The 18,936-nt window shown below is 44.6% G+C and overlaps 1 protein-coding gene across 9 annotated transcripts in view; it reads left to right on the forward strand.

Annotated features, from left to right (window-relative positions):
* The window catches only part of LOC117403994 (ubiquitin-associated protein 2), a 33,840-nt gene extending 17,245 nt beyond the window's left edge, over positions 1–16,595 (forward strand). For 2 of the 9 annotated variants that reach the window (XM_034006570.3, XM_059025433.1), the window contains exons 8-27: positions 2,022–2,146; positions 2,668–2,720; positions 3,247–3,317; positions 3,642–3,828; positions 5,067–5,283; positions 5,807–6,120; positions 7,005–7,177; positions 7,602–7,830; positions 8,411–8,450; positions 9,284–9,470; positions 10,047–10,113; positions 11,453–11,648; positions 11,778–11,872; positions 12,064–12,114; positions 12,866–12,947; positions 13,333–13,656; positions 14,251–14,358; positions 14,528–14,595; positions 14,963–15,154; positions 15,538–16,595. In XM_034006570.3, the coding sequence (XP_033862461.2) occupies positions 2,022–2,146; positions 2,668–2,720; positions 3,247–3,317; positions 3,642–3,828; positions 5,067–5,283; positions 5,807–6,120; positions 7,005–7,177; positions 7,602–7,830; positions 8,411–8,450; positions 9,284–9,470; positions 10,047–10,113; positions 11,453–11,648; positions 11,778–11,872; positions 12,064–12,114; positions 12,866–12,947; positions 13,333–13,656; positions 14,251–14,358; positions 14,528–14,595; positions 14,963–15,154; positions 15,538–15,633 (2,875 nt within the window). In that variant the 3' untranslated portion in view covers positions 15,634–16,595. The remainder of the gene's footprint in view (positions 1–2,021; positions 2,147–2,667; positions 2,721–3,246; positions 3,318–3,641; positions 3,829–5,066; positions 5,284–5,806; positions 6,121–7,004; positions 7,178–7,601; positions 7,831–8,410; positions 8,451–9,283; positions 9,471–10,046; positions 10,114–11,452; positions 11,649–11,777; positions 11,873–12,063; positions 12,115–12,865; positions 12,948–13,332; positions 13,657–14,250; positions 14,359–14,527; positions 14,596–14,962; positions 15,155–15,537) is intronic. The other 7 variants (XM_059025461.1, XM_059025537.1, XM_059025571.1 and 4 more) reach the window with 7 other exon arrangements.
* The last annotated feature ends 2,341 nt before the right edge of the window (positions 16,596–18,936 follow it).

An 18,936-nucleotide genomic window follows, 5' to 3' on the forward strand; every position in this document is an offset into this window, starting at 1 on the left:
CTGTGCTCACTGGGATATCCAAACACTTGGATATTATTTTGTACCCTTTCCCTAATCTATGCATTTGTATTATTTTATCTCTAACTTCTGTAGAATGCTCTTTGGTCTTCATTTTCCTTCAGATTCACATCCTGACCAATGATCCTTCAAAAGTGGGGTTTTTATCCAGAAAATGTGACAGCAACTTTAATGGTTCACAGGTTGAGGCCAATGGTAAGGTAATTGTGTCCTCGTTAGGGCAATTTCTTTCATCGGTGTAAACTGGGAGCTTCCACAGCACAGGGGTTGAATACTTATGCAAGCAAGATATTTCAGTTTTTTATTTTTCTTAAAAATATTTCCCAACATAAAACCAATGTCACCTTACAATAATTGATTTTGAGTTTCAGTGTTTTAAAATAAAATATCAAACAGTACGAAATTTCAATGTACCATTTGTAATTCAGTAATATGAGAGAATTGGTCAGGGGTCTGAATACTTTTGCAAGGCACTCTATATATGTGTGTGTGTGTGTGTGTGTATATATGTATATTTCTTTGCAGACACCCTTTTCCAGGGCGACTTACAATTGTTACAAGATATCACATTATTTTTACATACAATTACCCATTTATACAGTTGGGTTTTTACTGGAGCAATCTAGGTAAAGTACCTTGCTCAAAGGTACAGCAGCAGTGTCCCCAACCTAGGATTGAACCCACGATCCTCCGGTCAAGAGTCCAGAGCCCTAACCACTACTTCACACTGCTGCCCTATATATATATATATATATATATATATATATATATATATATATATATATATATAGCTATATATATATATATATATATAGCTATATATATATATATATATATATATATATATATATATATAGCTATATATATCTATCTATCTGAGAGATAGATAGATAGACCTATCTCTATTCACTCACAATAACATTAGCTATACTGTTTTAATTATTCTTTTTTTGTGTGGGTGTGTTTTAATTTAACAGTATAGCTAGTGATCGAGATGTAATTTCCAACTGGTATAAACTGAATCAAAGAATTTTCAGATGGCTGTATCACATTTAAATATTCACTGGTAAGGCTATATGAATGCAACGGCAGTTTTACAAGGGGCAGTGTTGAAGCACAAGCTACAGTAACAAGTCCTTCATAATTTGAAAACAATATTAAAAAAAATAAATAAAAAAATGCAAAAAAATTCTGTCCTAAGCAGCATTGTAATCTACCTTAGGAATGAGGCTGAATCATAGTTAAAAGGAACATTTTTTATAGTTTTATGTATGTAATTAAGAGTCTTGAGTTTATCAATTACGTTTTTTATTTTAAGTATTTCGAGTGATTTGAGAATACTGATTCTCCTTGGATATAGAGCTTTTTTCAATTCTCTGTAGTAATAATCTATATATGTATACTGAGCATCAAAAGAAACTTTATCACTTATAGTTGGATAAAATTCACCAGGTGCATGACTTTTTTATTGTGCTGCTTAACAATTGACATCACGAAGATGCTGCAAAATGATCTGTCGATCTCGGGCAGGTGTTGAAATCGCTGGCTGTGAGCACCCAAGACGGCGAGCCACAGTACGCTGCCCTAGTCCAGCCTCCAACATGCCGATCGCACGAAGGCACTGCTCTCTTGACAGACGTGGCATATTGTTTTTTTTTCTGTGATTTTCTTTATTGCTTTTATCCAAGCTTGCAATTCAACAGCTGAAATCACTCCATATCCAGTGTCCAATCAACTGTCTCACTAATTAGGTGATTAAGAGCGTCTGCTTCAGTCATAGTCACTCAAGCGTGTCATGGTCAAGGATGAATGATTAAAAATAAACCGAAAACATTTCGTCAGTGTCCATCATTTATATACCTTAGTTTTTTCTAAAATAAATATTATAATCGTAATAAGTTTCTTTTGATGCTCGATATAGATAGATATCTCTGTCTGTGTGTGTGTGTAAATAAATTGAATGAATAAATAAAAAAAATAATAATCTTTGGGGGGTGATGCAGAGTGTTCTCTCCCTCTTTCTGCAGAACCTTTAACCCAGCAGACTACACAGACTCCTCAGCGTCTGGGGGAGGTGGGTCGAAGACAGAGGCCTGGGAGTCTGGTAACGATGGAGACGATGGAACAGGTAGGCCAGTGTTCATCTTCAAACATACATCTTTAAAATGAGGAATGCAGAAATCCACAGAATATAGTCATTTAACTACCTTTTTATATATGATCTACCTTTTAACTACCTTTTAGAATGAATGCTAAAAGAAACCTATTGAAGTCATTGACAAATGTTTTAAAGACATTGAGAATTAAGGCCTTGAAAGACTTGTACTCGACACGTTTTTTTCACTCGGTGTATTTAGTATTTCTAAATTTACCTCAATTGGACTGGTTTCGTTTTACTACCTTTGTGTTTTTTATTTATTTATTTATTTATTTATTTATTTATTTGTTTGTTTACGTGCATTTTAATTATCTGACTTAATCTCTATGTAACAAACAAAGCCATGCAGTTTTCTTTAGAAAATTGCAGGGCTTTAGCAATCCCATGGGAACCATTGATGTGAAATCTTATGGAAGCAAAGCAAAAGTAAAGATTCCCAGAGTGTGGCCTGCCTGTTCTTAGCGCTGTCTGTCTGTCTGTTCTCAATGCAGGGGCCTGGAGGAGCACCATGGATGATTGGGCAGCTGAGGACTGGAATGAAGATGTAAGTTGATGGCAATACTGGCAGACAGATTCAACGTTTGATTAGCTGACTGGTTCAGATATTGTAATAGCTGTAACTTGAGGAACTGCCTGCCAAGATTTGTGTAACAAATGACCTTGCAAAGTTCACCAAAGTTATTCAGCATACTGTGAATGTAGGTCATGGTCAGATTGTACACCCTGACACCTACTTGGACCAGCTGTTTAATGTTATATTTTGGTAACAAATGTCTGTGCATTTGTCTTGGCCTAAACCATTCTGAATCGGCATACAACCTGCTATAGATATTTGAGAATGATTTCAGAATTATTTTTTAAATATATGAATTTGATTTTCATTTAGGTTCTTGGTTGAAACCCTCAAGTGGTTCATATATTTGATTTTCATCTAGGTTATTGGTTTGAACCCTCAAGTGGTTCATATTGCATTACTTTACTGGTAGTTTTGTTTACTGTTTTATATAAAAAAAATAGTTAGCTGTTTTTAGTTTTTTTTTTTTTTTAATCCAATATTATTCATTTTGTAGCTTTCTGAAACAAAAGTATTCACTGCATCTTCTGCTTCTCCCAATGAAAACCACATCACCCCTGGACAAAGGTAAGGCAGCTTGCCTGCAGCTTCTCTCATCACCCCTGTGGAGGTTGAATCACATCTCCTATGTTCTTGCCTCCGAGTGCTTGGGCCTTGCATAGAAAGCTTAACATCAAACGTTAAATGATACAGCTGCTTTTGTAAACTGTTTCCTCCATGCTGTCGGATTATCTGCACAGTGACGGCGTTGCTGTGGTTTTGTCTACGTTTTCTGAAGTTTCGCAAAGTAGAATTGATAAGGAGGTAGTAGAGAGAGACCTTGGTCAGTTTGGGTCTTTTTCAAACTTTAAATATTCATGAACACTGTTGTGGTTCCTTGTGTGGTTTCAGCATTGATCTGGTAGCGTTGCTTCAGAAGCCAGCTGCGGGGGGTGGAGTGGGGGAGCTGAACTCGTATGACCCCTCCCAGCAGCATCAGCAGCAGAGCCTGGGCAATTCACTTGTGTTCACCAACTCCCAGATACCCTCGGGAACCAGCAACGCCACTGCTGTCAACCCCTACTCTCACCACATGCTGGTAAGAGACCTTTTAATTCGCTTTTCTGGGACCCTTAACGAGGAAGTAGCGGGGTTCTGAAAAATAGTGTTAGACGTCCCCACGTGTTGCTACAACTGTTTAAATAACGTACCTGTCATTTCGTTAACGTTCGTTAAGTTTTTACGCTTCTAAATGTAAACTCTGTCTTAAAGGTAATTCAGGTGTCTGCTTAGTAGACTCGGGTTTGAGATCACAGGTATGTCCTCTCTCTGATTCCTACCTGTATTCCAGGAGAGATACACCCCAATTATTTCTATTTTTCTGCCCAAATAGTGACACAATTTATGGGTTTTATAGTTTTACGTAAGATTTATAATTGTTTAAAATTGTGGATGAACATACAAAATACAATACAGTACGGCCCTTTAACGTTAGACAGCTTTCATTTCTCTTCATACAGGATCGTCCTTCAGTTTCATACAAGTGTTAATACATAAATAAATCAGATGGTTTGATAATTTCACTTGAGCATACGCGTGCAATATAGCGACTTCTTGACACGTTTGGGGCTCCCCCAAGAATAATTCAAACTGCAGAGCGGTAATTCAAAGGAGTCTCACTTTGACATGAAGGAATTTGTTTTAATATTTGTTTGGAACTGAAGACGATCCTGTATGAAGAGAAATGAAAGCTGTCTTGCTTTAAAGGGTCGTACAGTATTGTATTTCGTATGTTTGTCCACAATTACAATTCTACCCTTGGACCATGTTCATTTAGTTTTCATCCCTTCCGCTAAAAGCGTATTTCGGCTCGGGATCCTTCTATAGATGGGGTGTGTCTCGTCTTCTCTAGTCAGCGAGAGAGGACACACCTCTGATCTCAAACCCGAGTGCACTAACAGCCACCTTGAAAAGACCTTTGAGAGAGAGTTTGAACTGATAAGTGTAAAAACTTGTCAGGATGTTAACAACGAAAATAAAGATTACAGGTACATCATTATAAATAGTTGTAACAACACGTGGGGACGTATGATGCTGCATTTTTCAGAACCCCGCTACTTGCTCTTTAAGGGTAATTGTGTCAGTCATGTCAATTCGTGAAACTTCAGTTTGGAGTGGTGTGGGATTGGACAGAATGTTCTACATAATTACACAACCCTGAGAAGGATTCTTGCTAAATTTACCTCAAACCTTGATAGCTAAATGTCCACAAAATCGACGCTGTACATTTTTAAAATGCTGACATTTAAAGATGTTTCATTTCTTCTCCCATGGCAGTCCTCTGTCCTGAGCTCTGGGTTTGGAGAGCTGGGGAGCTCCAAGCTGCCTTCCTCTGCGGGCGCTCAGACCCTGGAGCAGCTGAAATCCCCTGGCATGGGGCCACTGTCCTCCCAGCAGATAGGGGTCAGTGCTGTGGGGGGGAGCAGCAGTGTCAGCACCTCCTCTTGGGACATCAAACCCCTTGGCTCTCAGACCACCGTCCTCTCGCAATTCAGTAAGTACACGCCTCACGTTCCCAGGGGCCACTGAACCAGCTGTTGCCAATGTTACCAGACATTTACTCCTGCTTTACAGCCACTGCCTTCAGCAGGGAATGGCTCTTAACCTGAACTGTAATGAGGGATATGCTATATTTAGGAGAGACCTGAGCTTGTTACATATACACTGGCTAATCAAGTTCTATTAAAATGAGTAATTTAGGTAGTAAAACTGCTGTGCAATAGGAGTCTAATTTCTGTCCCAATAAAGCACAGTTATTTATTTAAATTATATTTACTGGTAAGGCTGTATGAGCTGCAACGGCTTGCCTGCAAAGGCATCCCATTTTTACAAGGGGCAGTGTTGAAGCACAAATTACAATAACACAGTAACAAGGCAGTCATAATTTAAAAAAAACTATATAAAATAAACCTTGGCAAAAAGGGTTCATAATGGAAGTAGAAATGATATTCTAAAGAAGGGTAGTAATCTGCCTCAGTCTAACCCCTGCCCTCGATTCTGGTGTCTATTCTGTCCAGTAGGCTTTAAGACGCAGCCTGAGCCGTCCCCTGTGTTGAGCCAGCTGACCCAGCGGCAGCAGCAGCAGCAACCGTCACTGTCCCTCTCCTCCCAAAGCAGCTTGTCCATGCTGCCCCCGCCCCCTGGTCTGGACACCTACCCCCCTCAGACAAAGCTGCGGGACCCCACGCCGCCAGACTCTGCTGCCACTGCTGCTATCGTCACCGCTGCTAAACTGCTGCACATGCCTCCAGGAGCAATAGACACACAGGCAGGCAGCACTCAGCAGAAACAGCTGAAGCTGCAGAAACGCAGAATACCTCCCACTTCTAAGGTACTGAGCGGCACAGGTCCCTTCCAAGGTCTTAATTCGTGTGGTAGCTATAGAGAAATTGAGTGCCAGAAAGTTGTCTGTGGGGGAGATTGTTTGCCTGTCTGTTTGTTTAAGATGTTTAACCCTTTGCGGTCCTATGTCGGACCTGGTCCGACATTGCAATTATTCCTATCCGGTCCAATATCTTCAAAAAGACGCAAAAAATGTGTTTCTAGTCGTTTTTTCTCCGGAAAAAGACGAGAAAACCATTCAATGGCCGAGTGGGAGTGACAGGAGCCGAGACGAGCCGAAAAAAAAAAAATTAAAAAAAGGGCGTATCTCATGAATAGTCATACTTGCCCCTGGCATCTGATAATGAAGGCCATAAGGAAACAAGCTGGCTGTGACTGCATCAACTCTCAGAGAATATCACGGACATTTGCAGAGCTTTTTTCAGATGTTATAGTAATAAAATAATGACTTGGATCGCATTTTTAAGGCGTTTGGTGATAAAACGAGTGATCAGGATGATTGATCGGTTTGTACGACTATTATTATTATTATTATTATTATTATTATTTTTCTTAGCATATGTGAAAGCTATAGCAAACGAAAGGGTGGGGCGGGGCTGGAGATGCCTAGTGAGTGCTTTGTTGATATGCAGGGCCTTTTAAACCCGTTTGACTGTGGGGGAAAAAAAAAACAAACTTTTAAACAGCGCGTCTAAAATTAACTGCGCGTGTGAAAATAAATTGGACCTGACGCGCCTGACACGCACTTAATAAATGGACTGCAAAGGGTTAAAGACTACTGTATGTATACATAGAACATTGTGTGTGGCAACTGTCTTGTTTTTAATTGCACACACACCTGTGCTTGTTTGTGACTGACTGTGTGTGTTTTAGATTCCATCTTCAGCAGTAGAAATGCCTGCATCTGCTGACGTAACAGGGTTGACTTTCCAGTTTGGAGCCTTGGAGTTTGGATCAGAACCTTCTCTACAGGAATTTGGTTCAGCGGAGAGCAACAGCGACACACCGTCACAAACACAGAACAGTCTCTACTCAAAACCTGTGAGGTAACTGAGCTGTCTCCAGACAAATCACAACACCACACAGGCCAATGTGTGAACAAAACTGGCAGACAATGCTGCTTCAGTTTAAATGTATTTAAGTTAACTAGTAATTTTCAATAGGATGAACCATTCCTTTTCATAGACATAGATAACTATATAGGGTGCTGTACGATAAAAGCTGATGTCAACTCCACAAGAGATCAGAGTGACTACCCATGCGTGAAAAAGCTTGTATCTTACACGACACCCTTTACTGTTTTAAAAAAAAAAAAAAAGTATTGAATATATAGTTAAAGAATGTATACATGTATACAATAAAATCTGTGGTAAATTCATGAGTGAAGATAGTTAAATGTTTGCTTGAAACCAGTATTTTTTATTTTTTAATTTATTTTTGGGTGTGTGAATCGCTGTTTCTTCCGCACAGCGATTCCTTGAGCAGCTCCTTGTCGATGCCCATCTCTGCTCCAGACTCCAGCTACTCTCCCCCTGTGGTCACGTCCTCCAGCCTCCCCGCCTTACCCCAGAGCTCGGCCCCTCCGGTGACGTCGCCTGGTCCCTCCTTGGAGCAGAACGCGGTGCACAGCAGGATAGCCTTCCAGAGTAGCCTGGCACCATCTCCCCAGGAAGAGCCCCCTGCCCCGACCACAGTGTCTGTGAGTCCTCATGCTTCAGCATGGTCTGCCCTCGGAGGAGATGCCTTCAAGCACGTAGCTGACTTAGTGTGTTGTATTCCCTTTTCAGGCTGAGTCTCCTTCAGGGTTCACCACCATATTAGTATACTGCATGTGAAACTGAAATGTATTCTGCTGTCTCTGGGAGCCACGCTTATTAATGAAAGTTTCACCAGAAGTGTTGGATGCAACCCATCAACTGTACTTTATATAAGAGAAGCACATTGATTTTGAAGCACCACACCTTGACAGTCTTGTGAAGCCATTATTTGTGAGCTTACTAAAAGATATTCTTTCACATCCAGTTAAATGAAAAAATCAGTTTCCTCGTATATATTTGGTTCAACTCACAATAATAAATCCACTAATTAGCTATTTTAAAGGAGAGACGGGTTATTGGATGGAATGTGCTGCTGTTAAAGTATGCATTAGGGCAGTTTTTATAATGGGGATTTAGTTAGAAGCTAGATAAGTGTTATGCAGTATAAATGGCTGGAAATAATATGTAGATGGTTCTGAAAAGAAAGGGTTACTAACACGTATTTATTTGTTCCAACTACAGAATGGCTTCAATGGAGTAAGAACACCAACAGGTCTAGACAGTAAGTAGTTTGGTAGATATTAATTCCTTAAACCTTGGAACGTTAAATACTTCTGAACCGGGGACGGGACGGTGACAGATTCCCTTTTATAGTGGGGTTTGTCATTTTAGGAGTGATTTTTATTCTGCATGTATTATAAGCGTAACTAAATCTAGCATAACGTGTCAAGTGACATAAATCAGACCTTTTATAACCCTTAGTCGCTAATTTAACTCCTGTGTCCAGTGAGTAGGGGTCTAGCAGTACACTAATCTCACAATGCGATCCAGATCGTGATCTGCAGGTTGAGATTACGTTCTGTATACACGATGTATGTGATTGTCCTGATTTACATACATTTTAATGAAGGACCATTTAATGAATGGGAAGTGTGTGTGCATACCAGCTGTGAAACACACTTCATTCAAGAACCCCTTGGTAATCTAGCGTGAGCTACGTTGTGCTTTTGATCTTGTGTCACGATACAAACTACATTCTGTTACGATACAATGTGTCATGTAAAGAAAGTATCCTGATTTCATCAATACATGATGGATCATTACACCCCTACTAATGAATTCTGAAAACAGTGAAATAGGACACCCAGCCTAATTCAGGATACAAACATTAAGGTGTTACAGATCAGCCAAACTTGAACGGTTTGGGGTGTTAAGGAACCTTGGTATAACTAGGAGGAGGCTGAGTGCTGCTTGGTGTCTTAATCACAGCTCAGCTACCAATGTAAGATGATGAGAGGCTGGGCAGGGACAAACAAACATGCATTCCTGCAGAGATCTTCACAATGGCTTTTTGTTAATTTAACGAAAGGAAAACTTTCCGTTGCAAACTTCCAGCTACATCGACTGCCTCCACACCGAAGCCCGAGTCTCCATCACTTCCGTCGAGCTTAGGACCCCTGTCCAGCAGCGCCCCCGCAGCCTCAGCCCTCCTGCCCACCTCAGTACCCCAGCACTCAACAGCACTGACCAGCATGGGCCAGAACAGCGAGCTGTCCACAGCACCACTGCCGCAGCTCAGCAAGTACGTCTGCCTCTCAACTGACATTTACCATTCTGATCTGTCTCCCCATAGGATAATAGGTGCAGCACACCCAGTAAAAGAAAATAGTGTGATGGAGTGGCTGATGGGTGAAGCTGTATAATGGGGTGGTACCAGACCTACTGTTGGGTGAAAGGAGAGCTTTGTTAAGAATCTAGAAAGCAAGGTGTGAATATCCCCAATTTAGTCATCCAGGCCCACTTGTGCAACCCCAGGATGAGACCAGCCTTTGGGGTTTAGAGAACCACACAATCAGATGGCTGCAACAAGTTCTCCCTTCACCTAATTAAATATAGATGGGAGAGAAGTGTAGACTTTTGTAAATTCTAATTGTACAGGCAGGTATCTGTCCGTAGATGGCAGTAACGTGTTTTTATGGCTGCTGAAGATGCACGTTAGGACTGTGTATTAACCTAACAGGGATGAAACACACATCTGGTTAACTGAAGCTGCAGGTCGTAGTCAGGAGTAACTTCCCTGCTAACTTCTCTCTCTCTTGCGCTCTCTCTCTCTCTCTCTCTCTTGCGCTCTCTCTCTCTCTCTCTCCATATATAAAAGCTCGCTGTCTAACCACCAGAACAGCCACTCTCCTGCCTCTGTGCTGTCTTCAAGCTCATCACACACGGTAAGCAACCATGTTTTCTTTTGTTAAACATGACTTTAATGTGTTGAAAACCTTTGACTGAGTTTCCTTCAGGGTTCACCCTATATTTTAACATGAACTTGAAATCGGCTTAAATACAGAAGTAAAATCAAAATACAGAGCTACCCCGTTATAATGCAGTTGTCGGGGTTCATAATTAGGAGACCGCGTTATTTGTGTTTTGCCTTTTTTTGTTCCTGAAATGATGCACAAGCCAAATTAATATTGTAGCGTACCGTGGAAAATGGGGGAAGGAGACGCACACAATGTGCAGGTACTCGAATCCACGGTTTATTGGGATGATTATTCCCGGCCCCTGTTAGCCTGGGCCACACCAAAAACAGCAAACACTCTCGCACTCTCACAGCAGCACGTTCACACAGCAGCTTGTCCCCTCCTCCCCAGACGTCACCCACCGATCCCAGCTGAGGCAAGCTTACCGCTTCCCTGCTAACGCACACAAAAACAAACCGGGTCCGTAGAACAGTCCTGCAGCAGTATATAAATCCCGGGTCGTTACAATATATACAGTGTAATAGAAACTGCTGTTCCTCCACTTTATAGTTTACACCACTCCTATTTAAATTGCATGTTTTTATAAGAAATGTTGTAAACTGTAAATAGAATCCAAGGATGTTTATACACACTTGTTTTGTAACATTAACAGACTTTTTAGAAGAAAAACAAGACAGTGCAAGCAGCCTTTCCATGCTCTAACCGATTCTGCACTATAACATGTTGTGTTATAACGGGGTAGCACTGTACAATGATCATTTCATTCACAAATTAGGCTCATTTCACAACTAGTCCATGTTGACAGTAAATTGTACATGTCCTATATTATACACTATCACTATTTTCGAAATTGCTGCTGTGTGAATCGGACACTGAAATAAACGGAGTGCTGTGTACTGTACTTTAAGGTTGTACATTGTATTCTGTTAACTTTTTAATTAAGAATCAAATGACAATCTCGAAATAACTGCTGCACAAACAGATTATTCAGATTGAGCTCTTCGCAGAAATCAGGTGCTGACAATTGGTGTTGATCGGGCTAATTTTAACATTCACCAAAGTGAAACAAGTGAAGGAAAGGAGCAGTCATTACAAACTCAAGCAGCTGCTGCTTCTCTTGTTTCACTGGGAATGGTACATTAGCCCGATCAACTCCAATGCCCCTCACCTGTGGAGAGCTCAGTGTGGTCAAGTCAAGTAACAGGTTTGGAAGCGTAAATCACACAATGGGTCTTTTATAAAGTGTGATTGTCATGCTTTCAGCAGTTGGGACAGGAGGATTTAAGATCTTTGTTGTTTTTCCCAGTACACCAGTGTAGACAGTGTAAGCTCCCTACAGCCTTCCAGCAACTTCTCTGCAGCGTCCACGTGTTCCTCCAGCAACGCCTCCGCCATGGTCAACGTAGCCAACACCCTCCACATGACCAGCAGCCTGGGGCTGAGCAGCAACAGCGTCTCCATTCCCTCCGCCACACGCTCCGCGCACCTGCTCTCCTCCACCGGTAAAGGAAACCTTGAAATACCTGTTTTCAGACTCTGAAATAATAACCCTTTTTCTACCATGAGAGAGATGCAGTCCTAACCATAGGCATGTGTAGCATTGTTTTTAAAATCTTAACTCTTGTCTTCAGCAGGAAAAGCCCCACCAAACCTGCCACAGGGGGTTCCCCCGTTACTGCACAACCAGTACATAGTGGGGCCAGGAGGACTGCTGCCAGCCTACCCGGTATGAGAACTCTTTATTATATATTAACAACGTGTTATTGTGTCCCTTTTTACAGATGCTTGAATATTGTATTGACACATAGTGAATCAACCAGTGAATATTTGATGGCTATATCTATCTATAGAACAGTGGTCTCCAAGTAGACTTGCTTGTTGAAATTCACATGCTGTTCTGTTTTATATTCTGTTAAGCAGATCTATGGCTATGAAGACCTACAGATGCTACAATCCAGGTTACCCATGGTGAGTTAATGGAGTGTCCTGTCCTGGACACACGCTTTCACTTCTAAGGGTTTCTGGATGCATTCAGGTGTTTTGTGGGATTTAGAGTTATCTGAGCGCACTGCTCTTCAATGCACACCTAAAGAAATTCAGATTTGATCCGGGTATATGCAGACAAACAACGCAATACAGTGTGCTGGGTGGATGCATTTCACCAGGGCTCTACTTTGATGTGTGTGTTTGTTTATAGGACAGTGTGCTGGGTGGATGCATTTCACCAGGGCTCTACTTTGATGTGTGTGTTTGTTTATAAGACAGTGTGCTGGGTGGATGCATTTCACCAGGGCTCTACTTTGATGTGTGTGTGTTTGTTTATAGGACAGTGTGCTGGGTGGATGCATTTCACCAGGGCTCTACTTTGATGTGTGTGTGTTTGTTTATAGGACAGTGTGCTGGGTGGATGCATTTCACCAGGGCTCTACTTTGATGTGTGTGTGTTTGTTTATAGGACAGTGTGCTGGGTGGATGCATTTCACCAGGGCTCTACTTTGATGTGTGTGTATTTGTTTATAGGACAGTGTGCTGGGTGGATGCATTTCACCAGGGCTCTACTTTGATGTGTGTGTGTTTGTTTATAGGGCAGTGTGCTGGGTGGATGCATTTCACCAGGGCTCTACTTTGGTGTGTGTGTGTTTGTTTATGGGACAGTGTGCTGGGTGGATGCATTTCACCAGGGCTCTACTTTGATGTGTGTGTGTGTGTGTGTTTTTAGGATTACTATGGAATCCCATTCCCAGGCCCTACAGCAACACTACCAGGCAGAGATGGAAGCCTTGCCAACAACCCATACTCAGGTGGGTTCAGTTTGGTTATACCTCTGGTGATGGCTGTGGTGTTTCCTAAAATGGGGGAGTAGTTTCAGTGTGTATTGAACTCCTTTTCCAAGATTATTCATGTTGTCTTTTAATCATGTATATTTCTAATATAATTTTAGTAATACATAGGAGAAAACAATAACAGTTGGTAACTAGGAGCCAGTTACCTAGGTCCATCTGTTTGGTGTTGCTTCTCTATCAAGCACGAGTTAGGAAAATGAACAGTAAAGTAAGCTCCTTTTTGGAGATTCCACAGCAGTGGTGCTTTGTGGCTTCGTTTAGCCAAATTGGTTAAGTAATAGTAAATAAAAAATAAAAAAATGAAGCCACTTTTTTTTTTTTGACGTTTGTTTTGGTGTTCCAGGTGAAGTGACAAAGTTTGGCCGAGGAGACTCTGCCTCCCCTGCTCCGACCACAAGCCTGGCCCAGCCCCTTCAGCAGCAGAGCCAGACTCAGCAGACCCACCACACCACACAGCAGGCCTTCCTGAACCCAGCCCTGCCTCCGGGGTACAGCTACACAGGGCTGCCCTATTACCCCGGGATGCCAGGGGTCCCCAGCGCCTTCCAGTATGGGCCCACCATGTTCGTACCCCCAGCCTCTGCCAAGCAGCACGGAGTCGGACTCAACAACCCCTCCACCCCCTTCCAGCAGGCCAGTGGCTACGGACAGCACGGCTACGGCTCAGGTACCCTGATGAAAGGGATGTTGCACCAGGTGCTGTGTGATACATGCTGATGGCCACCCCATGAGGGGCTGGCATAGCGGGCTGGAAAATCAGCTTGGATTTTACAGCACCCGACACTATATCCTATACAGATAGATCGATGTAGATATTAGGAGTTAAATACTTGATTAAACAATATAGCTCGGGGATGGGAATAGGACTCTCATTGCATAGCAGTTTGATCCATTCCTGGTTTTACTATGAGTTTAATAAGACACACCTGCACGCAGTTTGCCACCAAAACACTGGCTAATGAAAATCTTAGCAGCTCATTTTTAATGTGACAATTTCCAGCTGATGAGAAATTACAAATGGCTGTATCAGGGTCAACGATATAGATATAATTGTGCAAGGGAAGGTGGGCAGCTTTTTCATTGAAGGATTTAAATTATAATAATTTTAATTGCCGATTTTCCTTGTGACGCTGGACAACTTATCCCAAGGAGCTTTTACAAAGTGAAAACAGTTTAGTTCTGAGCTGCAGCTTGTAGTACGAGAGTTGCGAGTTTTGTATTTGTGGGAGTTACTAATTTGCCTTTTGTGTTTCTCTTGTAGGTTATGATGATTTAACCCAGGGGACAGGAGGTGGAGAATACAGCAAAGGAGGCTACAGTGGCTCATCTCAAGCACAAGCCAAATCTGCTGGCTCTGGTCCTGGCAAAGGTAAGGGAGGGCTTTCCCTATCAGTAGTGTTAGACATGTCATTGTCACTGAATTTATACAATTTTGTACATGGATACAAACATAAGAAAAACATGCACTTGTGTTGGTTTGTCAAGAGTGTAGTGCAGAATCTCCAAAAACTTGTTTAAATTTCTTTCTTTCTGCTCAGGTGTTTCAGTGACATCCAGTAACACAGGAGTACCTGACATCAGTGGATCTGTCTACAATAAGACACAGGTGAGCCGATGGCACACAAGGATAGATGCAGCTGCGGAAGATCTAGACTAGACTAGTGCAACTGGCTTTTATTTACTTGTGAACTTGAAACCAGTGGATTACATTGTAACGGTTGTGGAAAAGATTTGTTGCTGTAGAAAAACATGCTTCCTTTTATGGTGTGACAGTACAGTAGCAGCCTATATTATGCAAGCCCTAAAAAAGAAAAGAAAAAAAACAACTTGTTTTCAGCAATATATAATGTGTTACATATGAATCATTTTTATATTACAGTAAGGTGGAAAATGTTGGCCTTTATGCGGTTTCCTCCATATTTCATATGTTAACTTTGTTTTTGTTTTTTTGGGGTGCCCCTTTTGTTGTCCAGTCTTTTGACAAGCAGGGGTTCCACGCTGGCACCCCTCCTCCGTTCAGCCTGCCTTCAGCACTGGGAGGGACCGGGCCCCTGAACCCGGGAGCAGCTCAAGGCTACGCGCCGGCCCCCTTCCTGCACATCTTGCCTGCACACCAGCAGCCACACTCCCAGATGCTCCACCACCATCTGCAGCAAGACGGGCAGGTACGCCTCCCCTCCCACACTGGGCCTGTCCGCGTCTGGTAGTGGTGGCACTGCAATGCCTGCTCAACTTATACATTTAAGAAAAATAATGAATACCGTTTATAATGTTCAGTTCACCCAGTGCTGTCAGATTGTAGCCCTCTATTTGGCGCTCTCGTTGAATGGGAAGATTTCTTTTGAACCGTCTGTGTGGCCCAGCCCTTGCCTTTCAGTTCAGTGGACTGAGATTCAAATTCATTACATCGGATACCCAAATCCTGTGTGCATCCATTTGCATACATCTGTTTTGTAATTGAAAGGATGTCCTGTTTTTGCTGAATGTTTGGAAGCGAGCTAGTGAACAAGACTCTGATCTGTAGTGTCTGCTCTGTCTCCCCCTGCAGGGCGGTTCTGGCCAGCGCAGCCAGCCCAACAGCATGCAGCAGAAGTCACAGGCTAACAAGTCCACCTACGGCAGCTCTCCGTACTGGGGAAACTGAGTCAGGAGACCACCAGGCCCTTTTAATGGAACCTCTAGCAGCAGCAACTGGAGGAATTAAATGTCAACAATAATAACTGGTCAGCAAAGAGTTTTAACACACGTGGGGGAGAAAAAGACAGTGTTTAATGTGATCTATTGCCCAGCTTTCATTTAATTTGTTGCTGTTGTATGTAAAATATTTATGTATGTATTTATATATGTAATAGTAGAGCCTAAATGTGGTTTCTGCATTTTGAAGGATTTCTTTTCCATTGTAGGGGTATAAAAAAGAAGAAAAAAACACTGCATATTGAGAGTATTTTTTTTATCTTAAAATCCTTGAACTGAGGAATTTTATTATTATTAGTATTATTATTATTATTATTATTATTAGTATTATTATTATTACTACTACTACTATTAAAGAAGCAAACCATTTGAAAGCGTTTTGTAGCTTGGATCTCCTCGTCCATGGTTTCAGCATGTGAAGATCCCTTGTGTTTAAACTGGAGTCTTGTCCTGTTCTTGAACAGTTTCAGGTGTGTCCCGACCTCTGTTTTGTCACTGCTTGTGAGCAGTGTGTTTCCACAGGTATGTAGGTACTGTATGGAGTCACAGAATTACAGCTCTAAATATCTGTTATTTTTTTATACTTGTTATAGCTGTTGGTTTTGAATCAAAATTGACTCTGTGTAAGGATTTGTAGTGTGTGTGTCTGTGTCTGTCTCTGTGTGTGTGCGCGTGCGTGTGTGTGTGCGCGTGCGCGTGCGTGTGTGTGTGTTTGTTTTTGTTTTTTTCTCGCTCATGTCACCTGAAATCTAGAACCAGTTTGATCCCAGGATGTCATCTCCACTCCTCCCCTCCCTTGTTAATGTTCCTCAATTCAGATTTAATTTCCCCCCTGCAATTGTATTTTTGAAGTTTTCATTTTTTTTATTTTAAACCTGTCACCCACAAAATAAAGTTCTGAGCAGTTCAGTATCCGCGTGTGCCTGCATTGAAGACCCTTTTTTTTTTTTTTTTTTTTTTAATGCCAAAATTCAGTTGTTTTGTTCAACACATTTTATTTCACGTTCACATTTTGAATATTGGGTTGTTAACCGTTTTGAGATACGAAACTATGGCCTGATTTACATTTTTACTTTATTTTTATCATGACTGTCAGGATGTGGGGGGTGATGTGGTGTAGGAGCAGTCCAAACAAACAAAAGGTCTCAAAATACGCTTAACCTGCAGGGCCTTTTAATATTTGAGGCAAGGTAGGGTTGGGTGACGGGCGGGTAGGGTTGGGTGACGGGCAGGTCGGAGTGGGAAGGTGAGGTTGGGTGACGGGCGGGTCGGGGTGGTGAGGTGAGGTGAGGTAGGGGTGGTGAGGTGAGGTGAGGTAGGGTTGGGTGACGTGCGGGTCGGGGTGGTGAGGTAGGGTTGGGTGACGGGCGGGTCGGGGTGGTGAGGTGAGGTAGGGTTGGGTGACGTGCGGGTTGGGTGGTGAGGTAGGGTTGGGTGACGGGCGGGTCGGGGTGGTGAGGTGAGGTAGGGTTGGGTGACGTCCGGGTCGGGGTGGGGAGGTAGGGTTGGGTGACGTGCAGGTCGGGGTGGTGAGGTGAGGTAGGGTTGGGTGACGTGCGGGTCGGGGTGGTGAGGTAGGGTTGGGTGACGTGCGGGTCGGGGTGGGGAGGTGAGGTAGGGTTGGGTGACGTGCGGGTCGGGGTGGTGAGGTAGGGTTGGGTGACGGGAGGGTCAGGGTGGGGAGGTGAGGTAGGGTTGGGTGACGTGCGGGTCGGAGTGGGGAGGTGAGGTAGGGTTGGGTGACGGGTGAGGTAGGGTTGGGTGACGTCCGGGTCGGTGAGGTAGGGTTGGGTGACGTCCGGGTCGGGGTGGGGAGGTAGGGTTGGGTGACGTGCGGGTCGGGGTGGGGAGGTAGGGTTGGGTGACGTGCGGGTCGGGGTGGGGAGGTAGGGTTGGGTGACGTGCGGGTCGGGGTGGGGAGGTGAGGTAGGGTTGGGTGACGTGCGGGTCGGGGTGGTGAGGTAGGGTTGGGTGACGTGCTGGTCGGGGTGGGGAGGTGAGGTAGGGTTGGGTGACGTGCGGGTCGGGGTGGTGAGGTAGGGTTGGGTGACGGGAGGGTCAGGGTGGGGAGGTGAGGTAGGGTTGGGTGACGTGCGGGTCGGAGTGGGGAGGTGAGGTAGGGTTGGGTGACGTCCGGGTCGGTGAGGTAGGGTTGGGTGACGTCCGGGTCGGGGTGGGGAGGTAGGGTTGGGTGACGTGCGGGTCGGGGTGGGGAGGTAGGGTTGGGTGACGGGAGGGTCAGGGTGGGGAGGTAGGGTTGGGTGACGGGCGGGTCGGAGTGGGAAGGTGAGGTTGGGTGACGGGCGGGTCGGGGTGGTGAGGTGAGGTAGGGTTGGGTGACGTGCGGGTCGGGGTGGTGAGGTGAGGTAGGGTTGGGTGACGTGCGGGTCGGGGTGGTGAGGTAGGGTTGGGTGACGTGCGGGTCGGGGTGGGGAGGTGAGGTAGGGTTGGGTGACGGGAGGGTCAGGGTGGGGAGGTGAGGTAGGGTTGGGTGACGTGCAGGTCGGGGTGGTGAGGTGAGGTAGGGTTGGGTGACGTCCGGGTCGGGGTGGGGAGGTAGGGTTGGGTGACGTGCGGGTCGGGGTGGTGAGGTAGGGTTGGGTGACGGGAGGGTCAGGGTGGGGAGGTAGGGTTGGGTGACGGGCGGGTCGGGGTGGGAAGGTGAGGTTGGGTGACGGGCGGGTCGGGGTGGTGAGGTGAGGTAGGGTTGGGTGACGGGCGGGTCGGGGTGGTGAGGTGAGGTAGGGTTGTGTGACGGGCGGGTCGGGGTGGGGAGGTGAGGTAGGGTTGGGTGATGTGCGGGTCGGGGTGGTGAGGTAAGGTTGGGTGACGGGGTGGTGAGGTAGGGTTGGGTGACGTGCGGGTCGGGGTGGTGAGGTGAGGTAGGGTTGGGTGACGTGCGGGTCGGGGTGGTGAGGTGAGGTAGGGTTGGGTGACGGGTGAGGTAGGGTTGGGTGACGTCCGGGTCGGTGAGGTAGGGTTCGGTGACGTCCGGGTCGGGGTGGGGAGGTAGGGTTGGGTGACATGCAGGTCGGGGTGGTGAGGTAGGGTTGGGTGACGTGCGGGTCGGGGTGGGGAGGTGAGGTAGGGTTGGGTGACGTGTGGGGAGGTGAGGTAGGGTTGGGTGACGTGTGGGGAGGTGAGGTAGGGTTGGGTGACGTCCGGGTCGGGGTGGGGAGGTAGGGTTGGGTGACGTGCGGGTCGGGGTGGTGAGGTAGGGTTGGGTGACGGGTGGGGAGGTGAGGTAGGGTTG

The sequence above is a fragment of the Acipenser ruthenus genome, chromosome 1 (assembly GCF_902713425.1).
Source record: "Acipenser ruthenus chromosome 1, fAciRut3.2 maternal haplotype, whole genome shotgun sequence".
Classification (NCBI taxonomy): domain Eukaryota; kingdom Metazoa; phylum Chordata; class Actinopteri; order Acipenseriformes; family Acipenseridae; genus Acipenser; species Acipenser ruthenus.